Genomic DNA, 26,170 nt, shown 5'->3' on the forward strand with positions numbered 1-26,170 from the left:
CTGCGCGCTCCAATGACGTCACGGGGCCACTTTCCGGCCGGTGGCAGAGTCGGGCTGAAGTTGTGGGGGCCCGGGGCGCCATGGGGGCCACTGGCGACGTTGAGCAGCCGCGGGGACCCGGCGGGGCAGAGCGGGGTGGCCCCGAGCTAGGAGACGCGGGCGCAGCGGGGCAGCTGGTTCTTACGGTGAGGGCGCCCCCGGGGAGGCCCCGGCCGGGCCTGGGCTCGGGCCGGATAGGGCCTCGGGCTCCCGGGACCCTGGCCCGCGGGGGAGAGAACGCGGCGGCTGATCTACCGAGGGGGTTGGCGTTGTCGCAGTCCGACGATCTGGCTTCAAATTCTGTGCCGCCCTCCTCGCTAGGTGACGTGGGCCGGCCGTGTCAAGCCCCTGAGCCCCAGTTTTATCTTCGGGAAGATGAAGATGCTTAGCCCCTGCCTCGTAAAGTTGTCGGGGGGAGGGATAATAAATGCGGGTAAAGCGCCCAGCGCATCATCTGGCAGAGTAGACCCTCGGTAAACACTGGTCCCCTTCCTCCACCCTGTCCTGAAAAGTAGGGTTGGGACTTTGGAGGCAGGAAACTTTGCCTCGGTTCCTCTTCCCCTGCCCCACCCTACCCCAGGGTGGCAGAATCGGTGAAAGCACCCGAGAAGCAGGGATGTCTGAGGTGTAACTTAATACCCACGCTCCACCTCCACGCCAGTGTCACGGACCTCGGTGACATCTGCTCCCTTGGTCCCCACAGAACCCTTGGAACATAATGATCAAGCACCGGCAGGTGCAGCGGAGGGGCCGCCGCTCACAGATGACCACAAGGTAAGGCTAGCCCTGGATGGGACGTCTCTCCCAGGCACCGGCGTGGAAGGCAGCTTTGTGGCCCCCACTGCACAGGGCTAAGAAAGAGTTCATCAACTAGTAGAAAGAGGAGATTCAGATTCTGTAACTCTCTGTGTGATCTTGAGCAAGTCATTTCCCCTCTGAACTCAAAACGAGGGGGAGGCGTGTTGATTAGACAATGCCCAAGGTCCCTAACATTCATTGGCTCTTGTGTTTGAAGCTGCCAAAGAGGCAGAACCACATGGAGGTTATGAGAAACATGGGCCTGATAGTCTCCATCTCAGGGGAGGGAGGGAGCACAAGATGGGTCTTGGGATGCTGCTGGTTGTATATGTTTCTTGACCTGTATGTGTGTATGTATGCTAATTCACCTCAGTGGTGTCCAGGTCTTTGCAACCCTATGGACTGTAGCCCACCATGGGATTCTCCAGCCAAGAATACTGGAGCGGGTAGCCATGCCCTCCTCCAGGGGGATCTTCAGACCCAGGGATCAAACCCTCATCTCCTGCGTCTCAGGCGCATTCTTTACATCTAGCACTACCTGGGAAGTCTTGACCTGAGTAGTGATTAAATGGATGTTCACTAAAACTGTTACAGTGTATATAGACTTTTACTGTATTAAGTATTATACTTCTAAAACACTTTAAAAAATAATGCCCACTTCATAGAGTTATGAGTGTGAAATAAAGTCCTACGTCTGTGTGGTTTGCACAGAACTTGGACACATAGCTAGTTTTCAGTAAAAGTCATCTGATTGATTGTTCAGGGGTGGTTTGTTTTTTTCTTTTTCTAGCCACACTACATGGCATGCAGGATCTTAGTTCCCTGACCGGGGATCAAACCCGTGCTTCCTATAGTGGAAGCATAGAGTTTTAACCACTGGACTGCCAGGGAAGTCCCAAAGCCATCTGTTATTGTTGTTAAAGGATCTTATGTCAGTAATTGCCTGGGCAGACTGGGAAAGAAAATGTTTGGGACATGCCTCCTGACTGTGGCTTCTTCCCCTCCCTCCCTCTGCAGTTTCACAGATCCTGCCATCTCCATGGACCTCCTCCGAGCTGTCCTGCAGCCCAGCATCAACGAGGAGATCCAGACAGTCTTCAACAAGTACATGAAGGTGAGAAGGATGCAAAGACAAAAAAAAATAGCAATTAAGACTCATGGGTGATCCTTCCCTGCATCACAGTCTCCCTAGCTCTTTCTAGTACCTACACATGCCTAAAGTTTTCCAATTTGGAATCCCCACTCCAAGAATGTTTTTTCTCTTTGGGGGTAATTTGAATACCTCTTACTGTTACCAAAGCAAGTTTGGGTCTGCTCACACATGTGTGTGCTAAGTCGCTTCAGTCGTGTCCAACTCTTTGTGACCCTATGGACTGTAGCCCGCCAGGCTCCTCTGTCCATGGGATTCTCCAGGCAAGAAGACTGGAGTGGGTTGCCATGTCCTTCTCCAAAGGATCTTCCTAACCCAAGGATCAAACCTGCATCTCTTAAGTCTCCTGCGTTGGCAAGTGGGTTCTTTACCTCTAGCGCCACCTGGGAAGCCCAAGCAAGTTTGGGTCTGCTCGCCCACATGCAGTAAAACCAATCTACTGACACAGATAGTGGTGAAGGAAAGTGTGCATTTACTGCTGGGTAGCACCAAGCAAGAAGGCTGGGGGCTAGTTTGTTTCTGTTATTGTTATTTAGTCACTGAGTCATGTCCAACTCTTTGCAACCCCATGGACTGTAGCCCACCAGGCTCCTGTGTCCATGGAATTTCCCAAGCAAGACTACTGGAGTGGGTTGCTATTTCCTTCTCTACGGGATCTTCAAGCCCTCATCTCCTGTATTGGCAGGTGGATTCTTTACCACTGAGCCACCAGGGAAGCCCTCTGGGGACTAGACTAGTGCTTGAAACACCCAAACTCCCTAATGAGTTTCAGCAAAGCATTTTTAAAGACAAAGTGAGGGAGGGGCATCCCAGGGTATGTGCTCAGCTCGTGCACAATTCTCTGATTGGTTGGTGGTGAGGTGGCCATGTAGTATCACAGGGATTAACATTATTAACCCTTAGGCTCTGCTCATGTTCATCAAGTAGTTCATTTCTTCCACTTGGTGGTGGTTTTAACGTCTCTTAGACAACTCAGGAAATGTGCATCGGATGCTGTTATTGAGGAGCTTTAAAGCAGAGGATATGGGAGAGGAGTCTGCTCCCTGTCCTCCAAGGCTCCGTAGGGTCAGCTCCATTAGTTTTGCCAAGCTGTTGTGAGGATGAAATGACTTAAGTGTAATGTACTCAGTCTGTGCTTGGAATGCAAGTGTTCTTATTACTTGTTTAATAGATAACCATTGTTACTGTTTAAAATTCATTTCAATATCTATTAATAATCTTCTACACGGCTCTACCTGAATTCCCCACAGATGCCTCAGTCCCAGCATATTAAGGACTGACCTCTTTTGTTTTTCTTCCTAAATCTCCTCTTGTATTTATTCTTTCACTCGAGAAATATTTACTAAGCACTTACTATAATTCAGGCACTGTTCTAGGCACTTAAGGATGTAACAGGGAACAGAATGGGCAGCGTCCTTGCCCTCTTTAAATGTGTCCTTTGTCAGGGAGTGCCAGAGAGAAGGGGAAAGACAGTGGCCTGTAGGGAACAGAGGTGCTGTTTCATAGATTGTGTCTAGACAAGACATTTGAGCAGAGATCCAAAAGAGTGAGGAAGGAACAAGTCATGCATATACCTGGAGGGAAAGCAATCCAGGCACAGGGAACAAGAGCAAAGGCCCTGAGCCAGGAGCATGCTTGGCACGTTCAAAGCACCAGAGTGGCCAGTGTGGTAGGACCCAACCAAACCAGGAAAGAAGTAGGAGAGATGACCAGACAGGTAACAGACTCAGCTCAGGCAGAACTGTGAAGCCGGGGTGAGAACTGTGAATGAAAAACATTACCTGCCACATCAGAAAACAAAGGATGCTGCAGCCATCAAGCCATCTCTTTAGAGCCACCCTGCCTGGAGCCCCGAGGGAACTCAGGATAGAAACAGGATGCCCGCCATCTAGCGGTCAGCTGCTGCAACCACCACCGACAGTGCACCCTGAGGGGACTCAGGACTGAGAATAACACAGGATTCTGGCCCCAGGAAGCTAAGGCGCACATCAAAAGAATGGTTTCAGTGAGCCCAGACTCCTGCATCTTTCCATACATAGGAAAGCACTAAATTCCTCAACTGGAGATACCTGGTTTTCTTTATTTAACAGTAATCTTTTGATGTTCCAACTACCTGCTCTTTGTTACAAAAACTCTTGTGTCGATATCCTGGCTCCTCACCTTGCCTTCTTGGAGCAGTCTCTCAAAGCTGTCCTAGATGCTGTGTTCCACACTTAAGTCCTCAGTTTTGTCCACCAAATAAAACATAACTCTCAACTTTTAGGTTGTGCTTTTTTTTTTTTTTCCAGTTGACAGAACTTTGGGTTTTATTACAAGTAAAATAGAGGCTCTTGGAGAGTTCTGAGCAGAGTTCATGATCTGAACATTTTTAAAGAGTCTCTGGTGGTCATAGAGTCGACTTCAGGAGGAGCAGTTAGGAGGCCTGAGATGATAGTGGCTTGGGTATTAGCAGTAAGGGTGCCAGGAAAGAGTCGGATTCTATATGTCTTCAAGGTAGCAAACAGGATTTGCCAGTAATTCAGAAGTGCTGGGTAAAAGAAAAAGAGAAGTAAATAACTCCCAAGTTATTTGCCAGAGGCAGCTGTAAAGGTAGAATCACCACTGACTTAGTATGAAGAAGATGGAAACAAGCAGAGGAATCAGGAGCTCAGTTATGAACAAGTTTAAATGAGATCATCATTCACTTAAAAACCAAAGTCCAGTGGGCCCTGCCTTCTTCCACCTTCCATATTCAGTCCTGGGGTCCTGTGCTTTCCACCCCACACTCTGACCAGCCTGCCCTTCTGCCTTGCCTCTGCCTTGGTTCAGGCCTTCATTGTTTCTCCCACTGTAATCCTTAACTGCCTCTGTTCTTTCCCTCTTTCAGCCCACCCTCCATAAGTCCGGTGATCTCTAAAATGTAAATCCCTTAAAATCCCTCCACAACTTTCCATTTTTTCTGGGTGAAATCTGAATTCCTTCACGTGGCATATATGGCCCCCTGAGATCAGACCACAGCCACCCCGTGTTGTATACCTAGTTATTCCTGCCCCTGACTTGTGCACTTCCCAGGATGCCCCAAGTATTCTTATACCTCTGCACCTTTACATATGTAGAAATAAAGAGGTTAAGCCACTAGGAAAAGGCTAGACCAGGGTTGTCTACCTCTAAAGCACTTTACGGTTGCTTGTTCTAATGGTGGATACCATGATTCAGGAACTTTCTTTCCTGGACAAATGCTGAATAAACACAATTTGTGGCTTCACATTGTCTGCAAAGATACCTCCTTGCCACGCTTGTTTTTAGAACAAGGTACAAATGACTTGATTACATCACAGCTTCGGATTAAGTCCAGGCTCTTGATCAGCCTCATCAGATCACTTTGTTTAATGGTGTTCCCAAATCTCAGCTACCCATTTTCTTAAGAATGTTCAGAATAATAACTTCTATAAATGGCTGATCTTGTCCAAGAAATGTTTAATTTTATCAGTTTATTCTTGTTATTACTAAATGCACACCCCTTGAAAAAATATTCTAATAAAAAAAAATTCTAATAATATAGCTTAGAAAATGAAGAGATGGATGGATAAATGGGATGGGTAGATGGCTTTGTGATAGCAAATATAGCAAAAGGTTAGTTGTAGACTAGGTGGAAGGTATTAGTATTCACTGATTGAATAAAATTAACAACCAAAAGTCACTAAAACTTACCTTATAGAATACCAGACTGTTAATAATGACCATGTAGTCTCCTGTATTTATTTGTGTGTGTGCGTGTGTATGTATGTTTAAAAAATACAGGATCATTTTACACAGTTCTGCGATTTGTTTTTTTCATTTAACAATATATTTTGGTCATGTTTCTAGGTCAGTACGTAATAGCTCACACTGATTGTTTTGTAATAGTTGCAGAGTAATCTAGTGTGTGGATGTACTGCAGTTTAGCTAGCTAGTTCCTAGAACACTTGGATTATTTACATTTTTCTCTATTACAAACAGTTCTACATTGAACACTTTGAATGTATATCTTTGTTCACCTGTGAGAGTATTTCTGAAGGATAAAGTTGTAACGATGGAATTGGTGGGTAAAGGAGGAAACATTTTTCCCTCAAGAAGATTTCTCTCCAGAAATGTTGTGCCATTTTGCATTTCTACCAACAGTGCTTGAGAATTCCTTATTTATTCTCATCCAGAGATGGCTTACATTTAGCCTACTTATTCCTTCTACTGCCCGCCTCGCAGGGTAGTTGTAAAGTACCCACGTCATTTCCTTTAGCTTTTCACTTAGTCATTAGTCCGCACTGAACCCCAGTATTCATCTCCAGGTTTTAGTTTTTTGTTGTGAAGTCAAACTCATCTGATCATTTTACTTAATTTTGCCCGCAGAATTTTCCTCCTGAGCTCTTGAGCTCTCTAATCCAGTGCTTTCACACTCTTCTCCTTGGTTTGATGTGAACAACAAAGACATATATATATAAAATGCTAAATATAGGAGACCTCCCTGGTAGTCTAGTGGCTAAAACTCTGAGCTCCCAATGCAGGGGGCCAGGGTTCGATCCCTGGACAGGGAACTAGATCCCACATGCCACAACTAAAACCCGGCACAGCCAAATAAATATTTTTTTTTTTTTAATGCTCAATATAAAATGATTGTACTTCCTCATGGTTGTCTCCCTCGGGAGGTGCATGGGTTTTAAGTTTCAGAATTGTTCTATTTACTGAAGAGAACCGATACTTGATTCTAGAGACATGGACTCTCTTTTTGATGTATTCCCAGTGTCTCAGTTTGGACCTCACATCACCTTGTCCCTTGATGTTTTCAAGCTTAAGCTCTCCCTCGTACCTGGTGGAGGAACCTTCTGCCTTTCCTTTCCCCAGCCAGCTGGGGCTGCTGATACCCGGGGACCTGGCCAAGTCTTACACCTCCCAGCCTACAGATGTTTCTTTCAGATTGGGTAAAGTCAGGATTCAAGTAGGCTTTTCTGCCCACTGGGTCTTTTCTGGCTTCCCTGACCTGTTCATCTCAGGCACTGGCCTGTTTTTTTTTTCTTCTTCTATGGAAGTAAAACATGTACATTATAGAAATAGAGAAGATTTATAGTTAAACAAAAAAAAAAAAAGAGAAAACAATCATGATATCACCACTTTAATATAGTGTATTCTTACAGTTCTTTTGTCTGTGTTTGCTTTTTGCTATTTTAGGCTCACGCTATCCCAAACTGTTTAATAACTTCCTTTCTTCACTCTTCACTTGACTATATATCATGAATACCTTTTTGTGTCAAAAATATATTCTCCTGTACCTTCCTTACTGTGATTTTTGATACTTGTCTATTTCTTCATGGTATAGATAGTCCATAGTTTACTTCAGTTGTACTTGGACATTTAGGTTATCCTTTGATTTTGTACTGTCTACACGTTACTGCTGTGAAGACCCTCCTTTGAGTACCTCCATGATGGTTCTCCTCTGTAAGAGAGGATAAAGAGGGGAAGTAGAGGCAGGGACCTGAATCTAAGTCTGGCTGATCCCAAGGCATGGTCATGATTGCATTTCCCTTCTTTATGCATGCGTGTGTACTTAGTCACTCAGTTACGTCTGACTCTTTGCAACTCCATGGACACCAGGCTCCTCTGTCCATGGAATTTTCCAGGCAAGAATACTTGAATGGATTGCCATTTCCTACTGCAGAGGGTCTTCCTTGAACCTGTGTCTTGTGTGGCTCCTGCGTTGGCAGGCATATTCTTTACCACTGCGCCACCCGGGAAGCCCCTTCTCTTCTTTATAAGGGTGGATTTTATGTACCATTCCCTTCACGTTGATGCAAATCAGCAGGACTTGCCCTGTCTTCTACTGTACTTCTCCCTAGTTCTTCCAGAAGGCAGCACTGAACGTACGAGACAACGTTGGGGAAGAAGTGGATGCTGAGCAGCTGATCCAGGAGGCCTGTCGGAGCTGCCTGGAGCAGGTGAGATCAAAGGGGAAGAGAGATGTAGGCACAGGGGTTAGCCCTCTGGGCTCGGCAAAGACATACGGTCTCATCATCAGTGGTATATGGAAGGAAACCCGGTGAGCTTAGACAGGGCTTGGAGCTTTGCAGACAGAGGGAAGGGAGGTAGCTACTAGATCCAAGTACTAAGGTAGCGCTTTCATCTGCATGAGTTCATTTCCATCTCAGAAGAAACCTGTACAGAAGGCACATTTCAATTCCTAGTTTACAGATGAAGAAATTGTGGCTTAGAACAAGCAGGAGGTGGAAGAGCTAAGATCTGGCTCACCTTTGTAAGTGCGTGGTGACTTGACCCTTCGTGTAGTCACAGCCCCTTTTGGTGTCATGAGCACTCCCACCCTTTCTGCCTCCTTGCCTCCCAAGGTGTGGTCAGGAGGCATGACGTCATGCCTAGAAATGGCTGTGTGCTCAAGATAGTCGTGAACCTGTTTGCATGTGTCAGCTGCTGTTATTAATAGGAACTGTCAACATCACCCAGATTCTGTGCTTGACTGTGAAACCATTAGCTGTCAGAGATGGAATTTGCTTCATGATGCCCACAAGGGCAGGCTGGAGTTCAGTCCTTTGGGGTTGATTATCATGTTGTTCAGTCGCTAAGTCGTGTCTGACTTGGTGACCCCACGGACTACAGCACGCCAGGCTTCCCCTGTCCCTCACCATCATGAGTTGAGAGAATAATGTCTTCTGGGAGGTTGGCTGGCAAGCTGCTCAGGCCCAGCCTCAGAAAAGAGCAAGACCAGGGCCTCGAATCTGAGGTTGTTGCCATTCCCCCTGAGATACACATCTCATCTGTCTGAGGACCTGTTTATCCAGAGCACAGAGTGCCTCTTTTTTGTCTCGAGTTCCTCTCGGGGTGCAGTCTGCTTGCAGTGGGTTACAGCTTAACCCTCGTAGAGCTGAGCAATGCTCTTTGTTTTGTTTTGTTCACAAATCCCATCTCATCTGTGGCTCCCTGTCCTTCCAGGTGATTTTATCTACTCCTATGGCTTTGAAGCCAGTGTAGCTGTTGATGATTCTAAGCATACAGCTCAGCCCTGAGCTACTTCCCCATTTGCCTTCCTCCACTCTGTCCTCACAGCAGCCAGCCCCAGGTTTTTAAAGATGAATCGGATTGTGTCTGATCATGGTCCCAAATCCTCTTTTCTATGTGTTTGTTTATTTGCTTGCCATCCAGATCCAGCACTTACATACTAGGCACTCAATATTTATTTAAAAAAAAAAAAACAGCAGCTTACTGAGGAACATGTTTAACATCAGTGCATTTACTTAGAGAAAAATATTTAGCATATGTTTACATGGAAAAAGTGAGGAAGAGTCTTACATTGAAATGCTAATAGTATTCTGTGGGAATTGAGGTTTCAGATTTTTTTTTTTTATTTTGCTTATTAACATTTTTGTAATTTTTTAGTAATGATCCTTCATTATTCAGGGTTTTCAAAAAAGGTGTTTATTTGTATGACTATTTCAGGATCCCTTTGTACTGACCGTGAAAAAGTTTTAACAGAGTTTGAAGCTGTATCTAATGGAGGTAGATAGGTTTACCCACCAAAAGAGTGACTGATAAACTTTTTTTGTCTTTTCCCTTCAGGCTAAACTACTGTTTTCAGATGGAGAAAAAGTCATACCCAGATTGACTCATGAGCTTCCAGGGATAAAGGTCAGAGTCCCTGTGTGCTGGTGTTTTGCAGGCAGGACTGATCAGACTGGGAGGCTGGAGAGCTCTGTGGCCCTGAGGAGGCTGCACGGACCACCCCCTGCTTGTGGGACCAGGTCTGAATGGCATCGTGCCAGGAGGGCTGCTGAGTCCTGGCTCAGGGAGGTGCCAGAGGGTGTGGTCCAGGGCTTCTGTCTTCTGCTGCCCCGGGGACCTGCAGCTCCCGGGCAGCGGCCTCCATCTGACTCCCTTCCCTTCCCCACCCCCAGCGTGGCCGGCAGGCAGAAGAGGAGTGTGCCCTCCGAGGAAGCCCCATTCCCAAAAAGGTGAACCATCTCCTCATTTTCTGGCTGGGTAAAGGCCCTGCAGCTCCAGAAGAGGGTGGGCTTCCTCAGCGCCCCTTTGGGTCTTTCTAGCATGAGAGGCAGGCGTCTAGGCACAGTCACCCTCCCCGTTCGCCCCCGAGCGTCATCTGGCCTCGCAGGGAAACCACCTCCTTGGAGCGACCCTGGTCCTGCAGTGGGCTGGGGGCCCCCCAGGGCCAGGCCTCTGACGGCCGTTCTGTTCTCTGTGGCAGCGGAAGGGGCGGCCTCCGGGACACATCCTGTCAAACGACCGGGCCACCGCGGGCATGGTGTGAGTAGAGGCCCGCAGAGCCGCGGGGAGGAGCGGGCGGGGGGCGGGCCTGGAGGACAGGAAGCTGGAGTTCGCTGCCAGCAGCCTGGCAGACGCAGACTCATCTGTGCAAGAACCCAGGGAGGAGAGTTCTCTAGTCTGAGGGCTGGGGGAAGAAGGCAGCGAGGAGGAGGGTGTCGTATCCTGCTTTTACCCCAGAACAGTTCAGCCCAGCTTCATTGAACACCAGAGTTTTTCTTTAAACACCAGAATTGTGTTTTATTAGTATGTACTGAATGTTTCTGGGGCTTCCCCAGTGGCTCAGCGGCAAAGAAACCTCCTGCAATGCAAGAGGCACAGGAGATGCAGGTTTGATGCATGGGTCGAGAAGATCCCCTGGAGGAGGGCGTGGCAACCCACTCCAGTCTTCTTGCCTGGAGAATTCCATGGACAGAGGAGCCTGGCATGGGCTACACAGAGTCAGGCACGACTGAAGTGACTTAGCACACACACATGAATGCTTGTAATGTGCCATCACTGGTCTAAACACCTAATACATACTTTTCCTTTTAATCCTTCCAACCACCCTCTGACAAAGGTATAATTAATTCTACAAATAAGGAAACAGACTCACAATTACTTGCCCAAAGTCAGACAGCTAATAAAAGGCAAAACTGTACCACATTGCCTCCAGGATGGTCATTTTCAAAGACTATTGAAGGAACAGAATCTTTTTCAAACAGCTTTACGTGGAAGCCTAATACTGATATGTAAAAAAGATAAAGCCTCCCTGGTCAGGGAACTGAGATCCTGCAAGCTGCAGGGCATGGCTGAGGTTTGGGGGTAGGGTGAGAAGGAGCCACACTGATCTGGTTAAGAGAGATGAGATAGTTTGAAACCACTAGCTTAGGAGATGGATTAGTGTAATCCTCACACCTTAGACTTGTCTCCTGCCTTAAGCAAATTCATTCCTCACTTACACAAGACTGGAAGTTGCTACTGTTACTTCTTCTGACAGATGAGAAACTGCAGCCCAGAGAGGTTCCCGGATTTGCCCACGTGGCTAGATAGTGTCAGATCGAGTCCTAGAGTGGACTAGGACCCATTCTTTTTCCCTTTGCACCCCCTCTCATGGGCACCAGGCAGCAGTCCCCTTGAGGGTGGAGTGAGCGTGTTTGAGGAGCTCCCACCAGTAGCAGAAAGCTTTCTTGCAGTCCTAGGCCCTGTCTCGGAGAATTCACCTTTCCTCTTTCCCTCCAAGCAGATGGAAACCAAAATCCTGTGAACCAATTCGCCGGGAAGGCCCTAAGGTATGATGCTGTGAGCATGGCAGTGACCGCTGTCCCAGGGAGACCCCCGTCCAAGCTCTGGGCTCCCCCTTGAGGGAAAGGGGATGGGGTTGGTGAAGGATGTGTGCACCAGAGCCATTTTACGCGCCCACCTACCTCCCAACTCTGGCTTCCAGAAGGATCCCAAATAAGGATTGAAATTGGGGGCAAAACAAAGAGTGGACTTGGTCTTTGCCGCACCCTTCTCCCTGTAAAAGCTTGATGTCACCAAGACTTATCCAGTACTTATATGTCATAGGTATGGATTGCCTCATTTAATCTTTATCACAACCTGTTGAGAGAGATTCTGTTACCTTTCTATGGTTCATGAGCTTCCTTTCCTACCTCATGGCAGAAATTATTTTATCTGTTATCCTACACATTTGATACGCTTGAGGATACTAAGGACTACAGAGTTGCCCAAAGTCACATACCGAGTAAGTGGCAGAGCTGTGTCAAACCCAAGGTCTAGGGACATCAGTCCGGGTTCTTAAAACTGTTAGGTTCTGTTGCCTCCAGAACAGTTGTTTGCAGACTTTTTTTTTTTTTAACTTTAATATTTTTAACACCAAAAACATTTTGTTTTGGGGTATGCCAATTAACAATGTTGTGATAGTTTTAGGTGAACAGTGAAGGAACGCAGCCACGCACATGCATGTATCCATTCTCCCCCAAACCCCCCTCCCATCCAGGCTGCCACATAACACTGAGCAGACTTCCATATGCTGTACATTAGGTGTTTGTTTGTTCTCCATTTTAAATAGAGCAGAGTGTGCATGATATTCCCAAAGTCCTTAACTGTCCCTTCCCTTCTCTTCCCACCTCCACCCCCCACCACTCCACTGGCAACCATGAGTTCATTTTCTGAGTCTGGGAGTCTCTGTTTTGTAAGTTCATTTGTATCTTTTTTTTTTAGATTCCACATAAAAGCGATGTCATATGATATTTCTCCTTCTCTCTGACTGACGTATCAGTGTGACACTCTAGGTCTATCCATGTTGCTGCAGACGACCTTATGTCATTCTTGTTAATGGCTGAATAATATTCCATTGTGTATATGCACCACAGATTCTTTATCCATGCCTCTGTTGATGGACACTTAGGTTGTTTCTATGTCTTGGCCGTTGTAAGCAGTGCTGCAGTGAACACTGAGATGCGTGTATCTTTTGGGATCAATTTTTTTCTCTGGATATATGCCCAGGAGTGGGATTGCAGGATCATACGGTAGCTCTGTTTTTAAAGGAGCCTCCATACTGTTCTCCGTAGTGGCTGTTGCAGTTTATATTGTCACCAACAATTCAGGAAGGTTCCTTTCTCTCCACACCCTCTCCAGCATTTGTTGTTTATGGATTTTTTGATGATGGCCATTCTGACGGATGTAAGAATAGAATCTTTTCTTCAACTGAAATCATACATGCAAGCTCACCATCCAGTCATACATGATAGGTGAAAGCTCCACCATCCAGATTGAGGCTGTGTCCAGTGGAAATGGTCCCCCCGTTGTTGTACTGGCCCGCTGCCTCCACCAGGGCCCACGCCTACCTTCTTCACCTCTGCTCCCCACGAGCGGGTGATCCCACAGCCTCCTAGAGCTCTGTCTTCTTTCCCAAACACCCCTTCTCTCTCTCCAGTGAGTCCTTCCTCCGCAGTGGCTTGTATAAGTGGGCATTCCCCAGAATTCTCTCCATTGCCCACTTCTCCACCTCAGCTTTCTCTCCGGATGACCTAAAGCATCTACGCTTATTAGATCTCGGGGACTAGTACTTGCCGAAGTTGCCTTACCTCTTTGTTTGTACCCCACCTTTCCCTCTAGTTTAAAACCTGTATATCCTACTGTCTGCTGGAGCTCTCAGCCTGGAATCTCCGTAGAATTTCAAACTCAGCGTATCCAGAGTTGAAATCAGAATCTTTCTCCCACCTACTTCGACCTTCTCTACTTGAGTCATCTTTGCCTCTTCCTTCCCTTTCCCTCCCTACATCCAGTCCCGGCTGATTCTGCCTCCCAAATACATTCCCTAAAGAGGTCCCTATTCCCTCTTCTTCCTTCATCCTATTACTGCGGCCCTCATCTTCCCTTTTTTTGGCCAAACTGGCATGCAGGATCTTAAGTTCCCCAACCGGGATCGAACCCATCCCCCCTGCAGTGGAAGCACAGAGTCCTAACCACTGGACCACCAGGAAATTCCCCTTCATTTTCCAAACTGCTCTGTTACAACTACCTCTAAACTGTCCACCCCTCCTGTAGTCGAGCCACTTCACGCCCGTTAGCCGAGTTACAGAAGAGCAAGCGATCGTGAGCGCAGATCCAGCTCTCCCTGGCTAGAGGCCTTCAGTGGCTCTCCATCACCCCCAGGATAAACATAAAAAGCCGTCCACATAGTGAACGGGCGCCCCCAGCCCCGCCCGCTGCCACTCTCCGAATGCTCACTCTTTGAGCCGCGCAGGGCTGCTGTGGTTTCTGCAACGAGCCCCCCACCCGCCACCTGCCTGTTTGCGCCACCCCTCCTGCCTCGCCTCTCGCCGGTGTCACCGCCCACCTTGTAATGGTATCATTATCCACACGTGTCTGTGACCCTGTGGAGAGCAGAGACTGTCCCTGATTCATCCGCTCACCCCCCAGCCCCCCATGCCCCCCACTGCAGTTTATAGCACAGTGCCCAGTATATTAAAAGTATTCAGTTTCTTAAATCAGCTGTTGTTCAGTAATGGCCAAGGATGAGGGTAGGAGAGGGTGGGAGAGAGTTTCTGTCCTGCCCACCAGCTAAACCTCCACCTCACCAGCCTCTCTGTCTTTTGCACAGTGGGACCCAGCTCGGCTGAACGAATCTACCACCTTCGTGCTGGGATCTCGAGCCAACAAGTAAGTCTGTAAGGAGTTGGTGCTGAGGGAGGGGGCCCTGAGGGGTCCCCCTGAGCACCACGCCTGCTGGGATCCTCACCACTCGTCTGTTGCCTTGCAGGGCCCTGGGCATGGGGGGCACCCGAGGGAGAATCTACATCAAGCACCCACACCTCTTTAAGGTAGGTGAGTGCCAGGAGTCGGGCCAAACCTAGCTGTGGAGTAGGCAGCACTGGGAACTCTCCATGGCCCAGAGGAACCTGGAGTAAACCCTGACCCAGGAGCCGGAGCAGCGGGGTTCTAGTGGCCCCTCTGCCCTTAACCGCTGTGTCTCATAACCTGGCTCCAGTCCTCGTCTATTTGCTGTGTGTCAAACGTGGTTTTAAGTGCTACACTTACACTACCTCTTGGACATGAGTCAGGATTCTGTCTTCTGCAAATCCTGAGCTCTTAACCACTGCTGTATTCAGTTGTCTGCGAAATAAAGAGATTGCAGCGGAGCAGCAGTTCTGACGTTTTCCAAAGAGGGGACTCCTCACCTGAGCTATGCTTTGGTCTCCACTATTCAAGAAAATAATGAAGCGGGGAGGGCATGAATTCACGCTCTTAAATAAGTTTGTATTTTATCAGTCACAGAAGCATCCAAATATATTAGAAAAAAGGTAACACGCACGTGGTTCAGGTTAATAGTTTTTGCACCTATGTGCAAGACTCGGTGCCCCTTGTCAGAACAGCTCCTTGGGGTCTCAGAATCATGGGCTCTGGCCTCTACATTCGGTGCAAGTTCAAGTTCTTTAAAGGGCAAACCTACTTGTATCTTATCAGTCTTATGTTTTGGGATTTTCAACCTATGTTTTGGCCCACGTGCTACTACTTCATTTTCTTCCCTTAGTGTCTTCAATCCTGCTGTTCCCTTTGATGACCTTCCCCCGCCCCACCCCCCGACCCTTTTGTCTGCCTGACTGTTCTGTGGGATCCACCTTATCCAAGACCCTTGCTGGCATCATTGCCAAATGGATATGGTCTTGGACCTACTTCCAGTTCCTTTTGTGCAACGGTTAAGAGTATCATCTCAGTCCTGATTCCGCTAGCATGTGACCTTGGGCAAGTGGCTCCACATTTCTGAGCCTGTTTTGTCCTCTGTAAAATGAGAAGGATGCAAACTAGCCTTTTGTGGTTGGTAGAATTAAGACAGAATGCAGTAAAATATAGCCTTTTTTTGTAGTAACTTTTCTTTTTAGTACTTATTTGGCTGCATTGGGTCTTAGTTGCGACTCAGGCTTAGTTCCCTGACCAGGGATCAAACCTGCATCCCCTGCATTGGAAGGCAGATTCTTAACCATTGGACCACCAGGGAGGTCAGTAGTAATAACTTTAAAAGGAGTATAGTCTATAAAAACACTGAATCATTGTGTTGTACACCTGAACTTAATATAATATCATGAATCAGCTATACTTCAAAAAAAACAGACCTCCTCTATTAAAAGACAGAGAGAGAGAGAAAGCACAGTAAAACCCCAGACGATACCAGCATAGCAAGGGCTCGGTAAGTCGTCAGCGTTACCAGCATACTTCCTCAGTTCTTAGACCCATCATTGGTAACAAACTCGTGGCCACTGGATACTCTCTCTTACTTTAATCTTTTCAGAATAATAAATGGAGGGGGAAAAAGTTTTTGTTTTTTTTACTTTTAATTCTTTACTAGTGATGATAAGCATCTTTCCATCCATTTAGAGTTTTTGTGTAAACTGCCCATTATACCTTTTGCCCATTCTTCTGTCCTTCTAAAGGCATTTTGCAAATTTCCTTTTTGTTTTTAACCTTTTTAAATTATAGAAATAATATATAAACCCATTCTTGTAAAAAGATTAAAACAATACACTGAAGCTAACAGGGAGCAAGGCACCAAACTCCGCTTCACCCTCGACTCTGACTCTTCTCTGCTAGAGGTTACCCCCAGCAACATGGTAGCATTTTTCAGTCCTGTGTGTGTGTGTGTGTGTCCTTGTCCTTTAATGATGTTTTGTTTATGTTATTGGTCTTATACTATATATGTTGCTCTGATTTTTTTTCACCCCAAAATTCATTCATTCATTCAAATATCTATTGAGTACACAGCAGTGGGCAAAAGAGACACACACAACTCCTTGCCCTCACAGAGCTTACAGTCTAATGTAGAGCAAGCTGTATAGCCTGGAGCTAAATCCAACCTGTAGCCTGTTTTTGTCCAATGCAGAGTGATGACATTTTAAAGGGTAATTTAAAAAGAAAGAAAAAATAAAGATTATGTGACCAGCAAAGCCTAAAGTATTTACAGAAAAAGTATGCTGACCACTATAAATCTAGGGAATAATACCTTAAGAGATTTGTCCATGTTATTAAGTCCCCCTCATTTTACTTTTTTTTTTTTTTTAAGATTTATTTTTGACTGTGCTGGGTCTTTGTTGCTGCACAGGCTTTTCTCTTTTTTCGGAGAGCAGGGTCTACTCTCTAGTTGCGATGCACTAACTTCTCATTCCATTGGCTTCTCTTGTTGCAGAGCTCAGGCTCTAGGACACACGGCTTCAGTAGTTGAGGCTCCCAGGCTTTAGAACACAAGCTCAATAGTGTGGTGCATGGGCTTAGTCGCTCCTCGGCATGTGAGGTCTTCCCAGATCAGGGACGGAACCTGCATCCCTTGCATTGACAGGCGGACTCTTCACCACAGAGCCACCAGGGAAGCCCTTCTTTTTTTTTTATTTTATTTGTTTATTTTTGGCTCCGCTGGGTCTGTGTCCACCCTTCTCTAGTTGTGGCAAGCAGGGTCTTCTCTAGCTGTGGTGCACGGGCTGCTCATCACAGCGGCCCCCTTGTTGCGGGGCACAGGCTCTAGGTGCCCGGTCTTCAGTAGTTGCTAAATGTGGGCTCAGTAGTTGTGGCACACAGGTTTAGTTTCTCCCCGGCATGTAGGATCTTCACCGACCAGGACTGAAGCCACATCCTCTGCACTGGCAGGCAGATTCTGATCCACTGGACCACGAGGGATGTGCTGACTCCTTTAATTTTAACAACAATCCTATAAGTATTAATGCTCTCTGTTTTACAAATGAAGAAACTGAGTCTCAAAGAAATCATTGCCTCGATTTACACCACCTAATAAGTAGAAGAAACCAAGATTTATGAACCAAGTTTTTTTCTTTTCTTTCTTGTTGTTTTAACCTGCCGCCCCCTGGAAGCCCACCAGGCCAAACTAGCCACCTCATATGCTCATCTCCAGCTCTCCCCGCCACATGCGCTCCCTGTGGGCTGAGCTCTGAACCCCACAGTTAACTTCTTACCCATGATGCTCTTCTGCCTCCAGGGCATGAAGTGTCCTGACTTTTGTTTTAGAAAATTTGGTCACTTTAATAGCCACATATGTTGTAAGCCATCTCCAATCACTTCTTCAAAGAGGAGTACAGCTCTCAGACATAGTCACCAGTCTGACCAGTTGCCAGAGGTGCTGTGTTTTTTTTTTTTTTTTTTTTTTTTTTGGTGCTGTGTTTTAAGGAAGGAAAGGGAGGATACTCTGGTTTCTCTTGAAATCGAATAAATCTTTTGCCATTTACTAAAGATTTCCGTAGAGAGAAACAACTCTGAGTGTTAAACTCTGTGCCCTGGGCAGGGCTCATCTTTAATGTTATGGTGGTGGTTTAGTCGCTAAATCATGTCCAACTCTTGGCAAACCCCCACTGTAGCCTGCCAGGCTCCTCTGTCCATGGGATTTCCCAGACAAGAATATGGGAGTAGGTTGCCATTTCCTTCTCCAGGGGATCTTCCCCACTCAAGGATTAAACCTGGGTCTCCTGCATTGCAGGCGGATTCTTTACCAGGGAAGCCCCTTGATGTTATAATAAAAGATAAAAAAGTAAAAGAAAGCAAAGGGGGGAGTTCCTTGGTGGTCTAGTGGTTAGGACGCCATTCTTTCACTGCCATGCCCCAGGTTCCGTCCCTAGCTGGGGAACTGAGATCCCACAAGCCTCGAGTCTTGGCCAAAAAAAAAAAAGGAAAAAAAAATTTTTTTAAGGGAAAGGAATTAGAAGTATATTAAATCTATGGGAATTGGGCCCCCTTCCCTGGCCTCCTGGGCTCAGCCCTGTTTGCTCTGAAGAGGTCAGTGAGCCCTCTCCAGCCACCAGAGGTCTTGTTGGTAAGAAGGCCTCAAAGGCTAAGTGTATGTTCTGAACCAAATGAAAAATGCCCATCACACCAGGCTAATGTCTCCCCCTGTGGCTTCATCCCTCACAGTATGCAGCTGACCCCCAGGACAAGCACTGGCTGGCCGAGCAGCATCATATGCGGGCAACAGGGGGAAAGATGGTAAGCACTGTTCACACCTGCCACTGCCAGGGACCCACCCAGCCCAGAGACCAGGGCTGTTGGTGACAGCTTACCTCCAAACCTAAGAGACTCCACGCCCAACAAATGAGAAAGGAGACTTGTAGGAGTAGAGAGGGCCCATTCCTTCATGCTGAAGACCTGCCTGTAAGCGCTGCCTTTGCTCTCCTGTGCCCGGGTCTCCCACACACTGCCCCCCGCTCCATGGCCCCCTCATATGTAGTTCATAGTAGCCGATGTAAGAGTGGCAAGTGCAAGACACACCTAACACTCTGCCATCAGGACTGCCTATTGATAGATCTCACCCTCCGTCACAACTCTGCCACCAGACACAGCTACGGGATCTCTTCTCAGCACTGCCCCAGGCAGCACCCCTTGTCAGAGAAAATTAGCACATGCAGTGAAACTTGCTTGCCACACCTGGCAGCCCCTCCCAGAATCTCTTCTACTTGAAGAGTTCTCAGCACAAATCAACCAACATCCTTAGGAAAATCATCGTCACGTGTATTCTAAAACTGTCATGGAGGGATGTGTCCATCACATGCACTGTCTCTCACCTGAAGATGCACTTAGTCTAAATCTATGGCTGATTCATATCAATGTATGACAAAACCCACTGAAATGTTGTGAAGTAATTAGCCTCCAACTAATAAAAAAATTTAAAAAAAAAAAAAAAAAAGATGCACTTAGTCCCACTGCTGGGACTGCTCCCGTTAGGATTTAGTGGCCTTGCAAGCCACTACACCATCCCCTACCTGGCTACCTTTTGTTTTCTACTATATTTATGCTACACTCGCTTTCAAAAAGGATTTTGGGAAGCTTACTGTGAACACATAACATAAATAAGAAATAGGAAAAAAGGAAAGGCAGAATCGAAAATTAAGGCAGGAGCAAGACTAGTTATAAAAAAGGATTGTTGTGTGTTTTTTTGTGTGTGTGTGTTTTTTTTAAAAAAAGGCAGGGGAATTTTAAGTTACCAGCCTGGGAGACCAGTGCATGTCTATAGGTTTTCACAAATTCAGTTCCTGTGCCCCTAAGATGAAGACAGTCAAATGACTCAAGGGACACACAGTTATTTCTGACCCTAAGACTGGAAAGAAATGCCTCCCACAGAAGACTCTCATGTGATGAACATCATCACCCATGTGGTAAGTTCACAAGAGGGCTCTCCCAAGGCAGATCGTGGCATTGTGCCAAAGCAGTTCTACAGGCCCGGGACCACACAGCCCAGCTCCTGGACAGCAGTGCAGTTTATCGTGTTTGCCCTTTTGCCTCAGAGCTCAAAACCAGCTTATCTTAGTTCTGGGGTTCACACATGGCTTCCTTCTGATTTCCTGTCTCCATGTGTACTTTGCTGGCTCTCTGGCTCTTTCATTTTTTTATATTTATTTTTGATTGAAGGATAATTACAATATTGTGTTGGTTTCTGCCGTACATCAGCATGGATCACCCATGGGTACATGTGTCCCCTCCCTCTTGAGCCTCCTTCCCACTTCCTACCCCGTCCTATCCCGCTAGGTTGTCCCAGAGCCCCAGTTTGAGTTCTGTGAGTCATACAGTAAATTCCCATATCTGTTTTACATGTTAATGTATATGTTTCCGTGCCTCTGTCTTCATTTGTCCCACCATCTCCTCCTTACCCCGCCCCCTCCATGTCAATAAGTCTGTTCTCTATGTCTGCACCTCCATTACTGCCCAGCAAATAGGATCATTAGTACCATCTTTCTAGATTCCATATATATGGGTTAATACACAGTGTTTATTTATCTCTTTCCAACTTACTTCACTCTGTATGATAGGCTCTAGGTTCATCCACCTCATTAGCACTGACTCAGGTGTGTTCCTTTTTATTGGCCCTTTCATTTTAAAACACCTCAGGGTCCCTTTTTACAAGAGATGGCAGCTATAGATAAATTAGTCACCACTGCCCACTCTCCCACCCAGAAAGTTTCAACTTAAGTGAAAGATGTCTCAAGGAACTGTTCCCCAGACAGACAGTCTCTCCCTACTCTCTCCATTGCTAAATTATAAACTGTGACTACTGGCCCCTCCCTTCCAGTCCTTACTTTAAGCAGACATTTAATAAAGTGTTAATCGTTGGACTGAAATGAACCAGAGGCAATGATGACTCTCCTTTGCTCCTACCCTAGGCCTACCTCCTCATTGAGGAGGACATCCGGGACCTCGCTGCCAGCGATGACTACAGGTAAAACCATTAGTCTCTGCTCTCCCATCCCCACTGGGATGAGCTTGGACCTACATCCTCCCTTGCTTCAACCCTCCTCCTCAATGTCTGTTCTAGAGGATGCCTGGACCTGAAGTTAGAGGAGCTGAAATCCTTTGTCCTGCCCTCCTGGATGGTTGAGAAGATGCGGAAGTACATGGAGACACTCCGGACAGAGAATGAGCATCGTGCTGCCGAAGCGCCTCCACAGACCTGAAACCGGGTCCCCTGGTTACACTTGGCAGCCCTCCTCCAAGGCCCTTGTACCCACATGGCTGAGGCCACTGCTGGGACTGCTCCTAGATGGATCTCAGCGGCATTAAGCTATGCCTGGGCTAGTTTGTAGTGACTCACTGCAGAGCCCCCAGACTGGCATGTGGTTCTATATTTGTAAAGTTATTGGGATAAGAAGCAATTAAACAGTTTGTAATAAACACAGATGGTGAGCCTGCTGTGAGGTCTGCCAGTGGGGGCTGACAAAATATCAAGGGCTCTAGAAGAAGTGGGTGTAGGAAAAAAGGACCAGGCACCCTCACCACAGCAAGCCCAGTGCCCGCCTCGAATATCTGCTTTGTGAGATGAAGCTGGGGACACCAAGGATTTTGCCAGTCTTTCCTGTCCCTGTTTCTGTTTCCTCACCCAACTAAAGCGTGGAATAGCACAACGTGATGGCTGGCACCATGGGAGTTGATGACAAATCAGAAGAAAAATATAAGGTGGCTTTTATTACCCCCATTTTATAGGTTAAAACTCTAAATTTTGTGCCCAGGGTAACGCAGCAAACTGTTGGAGAGGCAGCCAATGAAGCTGTTTTCCAATAAGGACTCTCTCTAACCATCAGCTTCTAGTTTTTTCCCTCACCTGTGTGTTCAGACACCTAAGGCCCCAACCAAAGTACCTAGGACATTAATAACAGGTGGAGGAGCTGGGGTTTCCGGTTTTAGGGACGAGTGTGGCTTCCCAGGTGGCATTCAGGTAAAGAATCCGCCTGCCAATGCAGTAGACAGCAAGAGACACTGGTTTGATCCCTGAAATGGGAAAATCCCCAGGAGTAGGAAATGGAAACATACTCCAGTATTGCCTGGAAACTTCCATGGACAGAGGAGCCTGGCAGGCTACAGTCCGTGGGGTCGCAGAGTTAGGACTGAGTGCACACACACACATCACAAGATTGGAGACCCTCGGTAAGGGAGTGCAGGGTGTTGCCGACTGTAGCCAAGTATTTGACCTAAAAGGATTCATCCCACGTGGACGTCTTCTAGGCCCTTTAATGGTCGGCGTTTTCCAAAGGCGGCCAATCCATTACAGGTTCGTTAATCAATGACAGCGTCTTCTGCCAATCGCCGGTGAGAAGCCCGATTCTGTCGCCCAATAGTAATACGCTGGTAGGTGGGTCTAGCAGTTGCGCGGTGACATGGCACTCTGGAGTGCCCCATTGGCTGGATCAAACCCAAGCGAGTCACTGATTGGTTAGCGCTGCCGGAGGGTTACAATTCAAACGCGGGCGGGCGGGCCCTCAACCCTGCAGTTGCAACTGTGAGCTCCGCGTACCGCTTATCTCCGTCTCATCGCCGCCCGGATGGCTTCCCAGAATCGCGACCCAGCCGCAGCCAGCGTCGCCGCCGCCCGTAAAGGAGCCGAGCCCAGCGGGGGTGCCGCCCGGGGCCCCGTGGGCAAGAGGTGAGTGGTGTGGAGGTAACACCCGCCGGGCCTGGCACCCCCCGGGCATTTGGGGCCGAGAGGGAAGACTTCTGGGACCCCCCCCTCCTCCTGGAACGGGTAAGATACGGGAGTTAGAGAGACACGCCAGAAGCTCTCCTGCTCTTAAGAGACACTCCCGAAAGAGGACGGAAGGGGTAGGATCGCTGCCAGGATCCTCTGTCAGTGAGCCGAGATGAAGATACTCCGGCGATCCTCGGTGGCTAGGCCGGAGGGCGGCGGGGGAGCGGGGTCGGGGAGGAAGAAGGGGAGAAATTGAGATCCAGAGAGAGACGCCAGAGAAGCAGATGGGGTTAAGAGTAAGCCAGATCCTCGAATTAGAGAGGGTGAGGGCTCACTAGTACCCTCCTATGGAAATGGAGGTGACTGTTCCCCCAGGTGAGTCCGACCTCAGGGTAGAGGAAAGCCTCCGTGACAGCTGCCCCAGAAAGACTGGGATGGGAGGAGATCCCTGGAGTCCTGGCCCATCCAGACTCCCAGGTGACTCCAAGTATTCTTTTTGCAGGCTACAACAGGAGCTGATGACTCTCATGGTGAGTGACCGGTGCCCAGATCCCCAACCAACTGGTCTACCCTCCCACCTCCTGGTCACTTATCAGTGGCTTCCTTTCCTACATCAGGCTCTTTGGTAGTCGTGGGGGTAAAAAGATGAGTCCACCTTTCTTCTGGAAAGAAATTAATCCACCCCACCTACACACCTTTTCTCCCGCAATCTCTACTCCCCAGTACCATCCCCCCCACAGTGAAGTTGTACCTAAAATACAGCTCTTGTACAAGGCCCTCACCCTGTCCTGCCTGGCCCTACTTCCCTGCCCTAAGGTTTGAAAAAAGTGAAAGTGTCAGTAGCTCAGTGGTGTCCCGCTCTTTGCAACCCCATGAACTGTAGCCTGGTAGTCTCCTCTGTCCAGGGAATTCTCCAGGCAAGAATACTGGAGTGGAGCCATTCCCTTCTCCAGGGGATCTTCCCGCATTGTGGGCAGATTCTTTATCCCCTGAGCCACATTAACCCTAGATACTCAACTCACATCCTTCAATGACCATATTGTTCCTCTTCCCAGTCTGTGAATAGCTTCTGGGCTTCATATATAACCAGCACTCAATAGCATGCTGAGGGAATTCCCTGGTGGTCCAGTGGTTATGACTCAACACTTTCACTGCCTTGGGCCAGGTTCCATCCCTGGTCAGGGAACGAAGATCCCACAAGCCAAAGAACAGCCAAATAAAAGAGCATGTTGAACTGAATTCCCACAGCATTGAAAGGTACAGAGCTGCCTTCTGCTTCCCTACATAACATCTCCTTTCTTAGCCTGGCAATGAAACTCCACAATCCCAGTACTCCCCTCAGGAAAGCATATCAGTTTGGCCATGTTGCTTTTATTTTGGATCAAAATGTGAGGTTAAGAGAAAGGGGTTCACTGACTGGCCCCCCCCAGGAGCGAACTCTTCCAGCCCAGCATGTGTTGTGTTTGCTCCCCAGATGTCTGGCGATAAAGGAATTTCTGCCTTCCCTGAGTCGGACAACCTCTTCAAATGGGTGGGGACTATCCATGGAGCCGCTGGCACAGTAAGTGCAGGGTTGGGGGAGGTGAGTGTGACTCAGCTGAGTCTGGGGAGAGGTGGGAGGTGAAATCCAAGTGCCAGGTCTGCTTCACCTTTTGCCCGGCAGGACACTCCCCTGTGTCTGCTGGGGTGCCCTAAGCCTGTGGCCCTGGTCTCCAGGACTACAGTGAGAGGCTGGGTGTAAGGCAGCACTCTCCATCTGAGATGCTTACAGAGGACCAGACAGCAAAGATAATTGAGCACTTAGGCTGGTGGGCCTTAGACCAAAGGATCACTGAGGACCCCGCCAGATACGAGAGAAAGCACCAGACCAGTTTCATGCTTCGTCTTCTGTCGAGTCTCAGATGAACTCAGGGGTCCCGGCAAGTCCCTTATGTGGGGCTTGGGCTGGGAACTGAGGCTTGGGGCGGGAGGGTTACCCCGCGAATCTCTTTCTCCAGGTATATGAAGACCTGAGGTATAAACTGTCCCTGGAGTTCCCCAGTGGCTACCCTTACAACGCGCCCACGGTGAAGTTCCTCACACCCTGCTACCACCCCAATGTGGACACCCAGGGTAACATCTGCCTGGACATCCTGAAAGACAAGTGGTCCGCCCTGTATGACGTCAGGACCATCCTGCTCTCCATCCAGAGTCTGCTCGGAGGTGACTGCCCGGCCCGGCCCCTCCCCCAGAACCTGGGGACCTGTCAGGACTCCCCCCGGGCTGCCTCTCCTAGCCACACCTGACCCTTCTTTTCCTCCACCCACAGAGCCCAACATTGATAGCCCTTTGAACACACATGCCGCCGAGCTCTGGAAAAACCCCACAGGTGGGTCCTTCATCCTGAGGGCACCAGACCATCCCTCCCCAACCTTCAGAAGCTCCTTCAAACAACAGGATTCCAGTGACTTGAGAATGTGTCCTGATGGCTTAAGGGGGCCGGGCAGGGAGTGGCAGGGTGGGGGGCGGGGTTAAGGGGGCCAGGGAGGGGGTAACCCACTTCCACCTCTTCCTTGACGTGTCTGGTTCTCCTGTTTGCTATAAAATCAGAAAAACCAATCCGTTCCACATAAATGGAGCTTGGGGAGATTTTAAGTAGAAGGCAAAGCTTTGTGCAAATGTCTCTCGGGGCCCCTAGTCGCCTCCCCTGTCCCTGGGAGCAGAGCTACCCCCTAGAAGCAGAGCCCATCCAGGAGACCTGTCTGGGTGACCAGCAGAGGGTCAAACTGTTGAGCTGGGAAACCCCTCCCAGCTCCCCAAACTCCTCCCACGTGTGTATTCTTGCTGCTGGCTTGCCCACCTTACCCCTGCACCCATCACTCATGAGACCTGCCTGTTCTCTTCCAGCCTTTAAGAAGTACCTGCAAGAAACCTACTCAAAGCAAGTCTCCAGCCAAGACCCCTGACCTAGGATGTCCAGCTCTCCTTGTGTTGTCTTTTTTTTTCTTTTCTTTCCTTAGGTGGTCTGTCCATGCCTCGATTTCTGTACAGGACTCTGTCTTATCTGTGGTGTCATTTTTGTTTTGTTTCTGTTTTTTAAATTAAGTGTGGTTAAACCCTTGTGATGAATATATTAAATAAATACATTTTGGGGTTTTTATAGCAAGTTGCTGTTTTGTCATTACCCAAGGGTTGGAAGTGCCCAGGGTTAGCAGAGATCAGGTTTAGGGTTTGGGTTCTCTGCTCCACAGCCCAGGGAGTAGAAACAGCTGATAGGCTGTAGGGCTGAGCAAGGGAGTGACAGGATTCCCTCCCTTGCAACCTGAGTTATTTTATGATTCTGCATCTGTTTCCTCATCTATAAAACAGGTGTCACAAAATGCTAGTTTCTGGGAGTTCCCTGGCGGTCTAGTGGTGAGGAGTCAACACTTTCACTGCTGCAGCCCGGGTCCAATGCCTGGGAACAGATCCCAGAAGCC

The 26,170-nt window shown here is 48.0% G+C and overlaps 2 protein-coding genes and 1 pseudogene across 3 annotated transcripts; all 3 read left to right on the forward strand.

Moving 5' to 3' along the window:
* The first annotated feature begins 2 nt into the window (after nucleotides 1-2).
* DNTTIP1 (deoxynucleotidyltransferase terminal interacting protein 1) lies at nucleotides 3-21,428 on the forward strand. Of its 2 annotated transcripts, none has more exons than XM_043883662.1 (13): nucleotides 3-185; nucleotides 743-813; nucleotides 1,855-1,951; nucleotides 7,834-7,932; nucleotides 9,563-9,631; nucleotides 9,898-9,954; nucleotides 10,206-10,264; nucleotides 11,505-11,553; nucleotides 14,373-14,431; nucleotides 14,532-14,592; nucleotides 18,677-18,748; nucleotides 20,917-20,972; nucleotides 21,069-21,428. In XM_043883662.1, the coding sequence occupies exons 1-13, from the start codon at nucleotides 81-83 to the stop codon at nucleotides 21,205-21,207; spliced, it is 993 nt and encodes a 330-aa protein (XP_043739597.1). In that variant the 5' UTR covers nucleotides 3-80; the 3' UTR covers nucleotides 21,208-21,428. The 2 variants fall into 2 exon arrangements, with proteins under 2 accessions (XP_043739597.1, XP_043739598.1); XM_043883663.1 differs by having other exon boundaries at nucleotides 4-185; nucleotides 11,508-11,553.
* Nucleotides 17,953-18,057, forward strand: LOC122682360 (annotated as a pseudogene).
* Nucleotides 21,429-22,484: 1,056 nt separating the features above from the next.
* UBE2C (ubiquitin conjugating enzyme E2 C) lies at nucleotides 22,485-25,857 on the forward strand. Its single transcript, XM_043883665.1, has 6 exons — nucleotides 22,485-22,670; nucleotides 23,215-23,242; nucleotides 24,187-24,273; nucleotides 24,710-24,914; nucleotides 25,021-25,080; nucleotides 25,599-25,857. The coding sequence occupies exons 1-6, from the start codon at nucleotides 22,570-22,572 to the stop codon at nucleotides 25,655-25,657; spliced, it is 540 nt and encodes a 179-aa protein (XP_043739600.1). The 5' UTR covers nucleotides 22,485-22,569; the 3' UTR covers nucleotides 25,658-25,857.
* The last annotated feature ends 313 nt before the right edge of the window (nucleotides 25,858-26,170 follow it).

Source organism: Cervus elaphus, chromosome 23 (assembly GCF_910594005.1).
Source record: "Cervus elaphus chromosome 23, mCerEla1.1, whole genome shotgun sequence".
In the NCBI taxonomy this organism is placed as follows: Eukaryota; Metazoa; Chordata; class Mammalia; order Artiodactyla; family Cervidae; genus Cervus; species Cervus elaphus.